Source organism: Argiope bruennichi, chromosome X1, assembly GCF_947563725.1.
Source record: "Argiope bruennichi chromosome X1, qqArgBrue1.1, whole genome shotgun sequence".
Lineage (NCBI taxonomy): Eukaryota > Metazoa > Arthropoda > Arachnida > Araneae > Araneidae > Argiope > Argiope bruennichi.
Window position 1 is genome coordinate 52,554,029 of NC_079162.1, and position 6,516 is coordinate 52,560,544.

General features: G+C 28.6%; 1 protein-coding gene across 3 annotated transcripts in view; it reads left to right on the top strand.

Annotated features, from left to right (window-relative positions):
- LOC129958614 (short transient receptor potential channel 4-like) overlaps positions 1 to 5,815 on the top strand; it is a 37,339-nt gene extending 31,524 nt beyond the window's left edge. For all 3 annotated transcript variants that reach the window (XM_056071211.1, XM_056071210.1, XM_056071209.1), the window contains exons 8-11: positions 70 to 322; positions 2,787 to 2,975; positions 3,627 to 3,692; positions 5,529 to 5,815. In XM_056071211.1, the coding sequence (XP_055927186.1) occupies positions 70 to 322; positions 2,787 to 2,975; positions 3,627 to 3,692; positions 5,529 to 5,687 (667 nt within the window). In that variant the 3' untranslated portion in view covers positions 5,688 to 5,815. The remainder of the gene's footprint in view (positions 1 to 69; positions 323 to 2,786; positions 2,976 to 3,626; positions 3,693 to 5,528) is intronic.
- The last annotated feature ends 701 nt before the right edge of the window (positions 5,816 to 6,516 follow it).

Genomic DNA, 6,516 nt, shown 5'->3' on the forward strand with positions numbered 1-6,516 from the left:
AAGCTCTACGTAAAAGAGCATTTGTGCTTATAAAGGTGAAATAATATGTCTATACTTTTCTTTTTCTAGGTTGTTTCAAACAGGCAATAATCTTTTTTGGGCAATTTTTGGCAAAGGTGAACCTCATTTCGCGGATATCTATAACTGCCAAAATAAAACAAATGGGGAAGTGTCAATGGATGAAATAATCATTGATGAAAACAGACATTACTTCACAGAAGCTGTTGGATACGGAATGTGGGGAATGTACCACTTTATTGCTTGTCTAGTAATTCTGAATATGCTAATCGGAATGATGGCAGAAAGCTACCAGCGAGTTCAAGTACGTATTACAAAATTAATTGTATTTTAAAAGCACAATAGCTTTCTAATTAGTAAATTTGGTTTGAAAATTTCAAAATATTTTTGACATCTTTGCTATAATGGAGACATGAGTTTTAACGTAAGAATTCGCTGTCAACTAGACGAATTAATGTTGATGATATTCCCTTTTATGAATTTTCTATTTTATAAAATTCTGTGCCATTCATGGCATACTTGTGAACTTACATGCAATTTATCGTTAAAAGAGAAAAGAATAGATTTCATTCAATATTTCTTCGTTATTCAGACACCATTACAAATCTCAAATTTCTACGCTTTAAATGAGTTATAAAGAATTTTTTTAAAATTCGCAAACACAACAAATATGATTAGGTTATGTTTTTTCTCTTATGATATAATAGAATACAATACATCTATCAAATCTGTGAAAAAAATTTAGCATATTCGCTATCGTTATGTAAATTTCATTTTTCAAACTCTTATAAAAGTTGGAAAATTGAGATAAAAGTAGTTAAACGTCGATTTGTCTCTTTATATATGCCCTTAGATAGTAACAGCTGCAGACATAGATCATAGCTAAAAGCAATTAAATGTTTTGTATTCAAAATTCAAATAAACATCATACATTTCCTGCGGTTAAGAAGTAGCTTTAATAATAATAAAAAATATGATAATTTTGTCATAAAAGTGATAAATGTGCAAAAAAAAAAAAAAAAAAAAAAAAAGAAAAAGAAAAACAGATTTCTTAATCTGATAAATGTGATCTGCAGCAAACGAGAAGAAAATTCTAAATTGTCTTAATTCTAATATAACTGTGTATAATAAAAAAAGTAGGTTGAAAGTTGAATTAATAACATTAGTTCTAAAATTCAAATAGCATAAATGAACTTGCCCAAATATTCTAACACATAACCCTATTTGAAATAGAAGAAACCTTTCTAACTGTTCCTTACATTTGATTTTTAGATCATTCTTAATTATTTTTTTAACAAAAACCACTAAAGCAAAAGTCTCTCATTTTGCCAGTTGGAACATTCTTTCTTTGTTAATGGTATGAACTTCATGAAAACAAATGATAAACAATACTATCATTTTTCATAGCAACGAATGCAAAATTTCAATTTCATTTACGTCCGGAAACATCTGTTCTGATTCCTTTATTGGTATTATTAAATTTTATTGTCAACTGTAACTCTCTTTGGTTCCCTTTCGTTAATATGCATTATTAGGTTTCCTTTGAGTATCACATTTTAATTTATCTTGATTTATCTCTTTGATTTTCTATTGCGACTCAAATAATGAAAAGTCCAGCAAATATCAAGAATCTAATAAATCTCATGCTACTTTCGCAATCACAAAACATTTTGTTTCACTTTGAAGTCTCCGCTTAGAGCAGATTTATTGAAGAAAATATTATATGAAACGAGATATAAGCAATTCTAAAGAGACCCAATGAATTTCCTAGTTGGTACAAATAAATGATTAGTATTACGGCAAATCAACGTATGGACCTTGCTAAATCAAATGTTATGTGAACAATCTAATAAACAGGAGAATTTGCACGCGATTGTCTTAAAATTTTGGATATAGTTTAATTTCTCTATGAAACATATCTCCATTTGTTGGATAGCGTAAATATATAAAATTTTAAGATACTGTCGCGGTTATATACAAATTATGTAAAAAAAAAAAGTAAAATATATGGCATCTTGACGCAACAACTGAAATCAATCTTAAATATGGCATTTTGTGAAACATACGACAACCATACAACAGTTTGAGAGAACATTTTACTTAACAATACGTTTTGCACATTTTTACACATTTTTTGATAAAGCAAACATACGACATTTTGATATAGCAGTCACGATATGGGTTTTAGAACACTCGCATAAGATTACAGAATCATCGCCATATCAAAAAAACAAAAAACGTTATAACCGATTCTCGAATCACTGGGTCACCTTTCTTCGATACTATCGCGCCGTGGACGGCGAGTCATTGAGAATCTGCAAAAATTCGTAATCTCTTCTTTATAATAAAAAAAAAAATCATACCTTCAGCAGCTACTCTAATTCCAGAGTAACACATACAATGATAAAAATTAGTCCGAATTTTATAATCAACAATGTTTTTTATGTTACAGTTCATCTAGTCAGATCGTTTTCATTCGAATCCCTCTGTAAACGTTCATCAAATGATATTAAAAGCCGTCGTACGAAAAACACGGCGTGTATTTATTATAAATACAAGACTTAAAAGGGAATAACTACACAGGTTAATGTCGAAGTCGGAACATTTTCATTTCTTAATCCATCAAAATTCTTAATAAGCCAACTATTAATTAATTTCCATCTGATTATAAGAACAGTTAATAGCACATTTACTGGCAAATAATATTTATGACTTTTTGAGATATATTTTAGTGAATGTTTAAATAAAATTAGTAAAACATATTACAGGAAAATGCTGATATGGAGTGGAAATTTGCTTGTTCAACTCTTTGGTTAAGTGTATTTGACGTTAGCTGTTTGGTGCCTCCTCCTTTTAATCTTCTGCCGTCAATACAATGGTTCATGACTCAATACAAATGGATGAAAACTGTAGGAAAAGGAGAAAAATATTCTGCATATTTAACACCATCAGAAAAGGTAAATATTTCCTTTAAGCATCAATATTTGCTTCGTAAGTTAGTAGTATTCAGTGTTTGTCATCCAAACTTCACCAGCAGGTTTAATCGCCCCAATCCCTATCCCTATCTACTTATGCTTTTTTAAATATTTCCCCTTTATAATGTAATTTGGAAATTCATATAGAAGTAATTCATACTCACGTACTGCCTCTCAAATGCTCAGCGCACACATTTAATTTTCCAGTCCACTGCACATCTCGCTTTAACAAAAAGAATGGGATATAACAGCACAGTGTAACAAAACATGCAATTAGAAGTTAGATGACGTGCACAGTAGGTTTGTCATGTGATTCTTGTGTCACATTACTTTTATTCGAATGACTTTTGATATTTTATAGAATAAGTATTCATTAAAACTCGAAAAAAATCAGCGAAGTTCCAATACTGATTAATAAATAGTTCAATAGCACTTAATACATCCACATGCACATTTGTTTTCATAACTTCCCCATGTGCCACATATACTTTGATGCACACGATTTATGTTCGAATAATTGGGAAGATTTATTTCATTGATTAATTAAATTTTTAAAAAATCGCTTTTTGTTGTTATCAATAAGAATTTGTCTGTACTTTTCTAACATTGTTATCGTAATATTATTTTTTTCAGAAAGAATGCTACATTAAACATGAAAAAGAAAGGTTAGAAAAAAAGTGCGAAGATGAAAAATACGAGGTTTGTGTTTTTTCTGTTTACTTTCTTCGTAATTATTATTTATCTTTAGTATGATTATTAATAAATTTTCTAAGAACGTCGAATTATATCAAAAGTTTTTTTAGTATATTTAGATCTTATTACAATACTTCAATCCTTTATATAGAGTATAAACTATCTATAAACTATCATTATTTCAACTACTTTTATACAAATAATTTTCTAAAGCTTAGAGACATGAGAAACGGAACTCCAGTCGTTTTCAGAGAGAAATATCATTAATTCGGTTTTTGCTGTTAACTTAATTTTCATTATTTTGAACGTTGCTAGCTCAAATTCGTAGCTTAATAAAAGTTCCTACACTAGAAGTCAATCTCATTAAACGAAGATTTTCTGCTTTTCCACCAAGCGCCACATAAATACGAAATATTTCAAACTAAAATCACAATCCCATACTATTTTAGGAATAAAGATGGTCATTTAATGTAGTTACAAATGGTCATCTGGGATAGATCAAGCATTTTCCCCAATCTCCTATTTGGTCTCATGAATTTAATTTCACGATAATAATTCCATTGAAACAAATAGTTATAAACATGTTTCAAGAATAGAATTTAAAGTATATTTTAAAATGTACATAAACAAGCTTTAAATGAGGCACAAAAGTAAGAGAGGAAAAATACTAAACTGGAATTTGTTATATTTAATACGTGCAAATCAAAAAGGAATTGCAGCATTCAGATCATTTATTCGTTATGACATGTTGAAGTAATTTCTAGATTCTGTTTTGAGAATATAAATCATATGTTGGACATCACAACAGAGTTCTGTGGATCTGTCACAGATGGAAAAATTCTTCTAGATCCCTGTCACGGAAAAAAAAATATGTCGATTCTATGGATGTATAGCCATTGAGATTTGTAGGTTGCATTAAACTAGTAACGTATTTTACACAAAATACGATAAGAAAATTCAATGTTTCGCCATTTGTTGATTCATTTCGAATAACAGATTTTAGAAGTTAAGATAAATCCTTTTACTTTATTATTATTTTAATTTTCAAATTATCTTTTATATTATTATTATTTTAGTTTTCAATTTAAAATTTGTCTAATCCTTATCTACAATAATTATTTTCAGAACAAACAATTAAAAGGGAAGTTAAATTAATAAATTTTTCTATTCAGAAACAAAAAGCTATTTGCTAAAAATCAAGTTGCAGATTGAATGCTATACTTAAAACTAAATCTCAAAAAGGGGAAAAAAAATATCCCAACATAACTATTCGGTATTTTGCGTCTCGAGTTATTCCTTTACGCTCGCAAAACATTGCATCTAGTGACTCAACTTGTACAATTTATTCAATACTTTATTCCTACTCTGCAAGGTGTTACGTAATGAAAATGATCAATTCTCACTAACAATGTCTAGGTAAACCTCTTGGCATGCTGTGCCCAGGACTGTCATAAATGGGCTACAATCGGACATACGCTTTTATGAATGACGCTCCACTGGATATACATTTCCATTAACTAATACCTCTTGAATGAACTTTTACAAAATAAACTTCATAAATCTACTATGCTTTTCAACATTAAATAATGAGCAGTTTCGTTAAATATATTGCAAGATCTAATGATTTTATATTACTGTATTGCCAATATATGTCTTTAAATTCAACAAAATGATGTGTGTGTAAAATCTATTAGGGAAAGAATGAATTACTTAAAATAATTCAATCTCTTTAAAAGCTGCGTTTATCTTTTAAATCACATACCACAATATTTATAATACCCATATATGAGAATCATTATTTAATATTCTAAATTAGAAAGTATAATTTAAATTTCTTTGCAGAAACTAATGGTGCAGCTAATTAGGCGTTACTTGCACTCAAATGGTTTAAAGGAATCGGCTGTGACATCTACCTCAGGTCATCGTTGCTGCTGGAAAAGACAAAATGACAAGAAGAGAAGTAAGTCAGCGAAAGAGGATAACCCTGAACAAATCAACTGAATTCAACAAATATTATTTTTTAGATATAATAGAATTTTGAGCTGCAAATTTGCTAGAAAATATGTGTACTTGAGTATTAATATCTGCTGGCATTCAAAAAATTAAATTCAATGTAATATCAATCTGAATAGTTGTCATTTTAAATTTCTTGCATTAATTAAGTAATTGTAGCATTACAAATACAATTCATGAAAACATTGTTTATTTACATTATACTCTTATTATAAAAATATAAAGATTTTGAAAATAATCATTCAATCACAGCTTTAACAACAGAATATATTGCATGCATTTTTCAATACAAAATTGGTATGATTAGACTAGAGCAGAAATAACCAAACGGTATTCACACGTAAGGCTGAATCAAACTGTGTGCACAATAAGCAACAGCAAAACATTTCGAAAATAGTCACTGAAGTAAAAAGACAAGAATATGAAATATAATTTAACATACATTATACTAAAACATTATATATAACATTTATAATATTTTTATCCAAAATAATATTATAAGCACAAGTCTGTATGATAGAATTCATTACAGATGACAAACTTTTGATTATATCATCGATAACAGTTTAATACAGTCCAGATCACTTGAATAGCCTAATCTAAAAAACGTTGACAAAATAAATAAAAAGGGTAATTTTTGTTATTACAAACATAAGTTTATAAGACGAATTTTCATCTATAATAAAAAGGCTACAAAAAATTTATTTATGAATAGCAAAACATACTAATTTTCGAACGAAACTGCATAGCCACAAAGTTATTTCCTTAGGGTTGAAAAAACTATGCTTTAATGCCTTTTATGGCTATTTTGTACCAA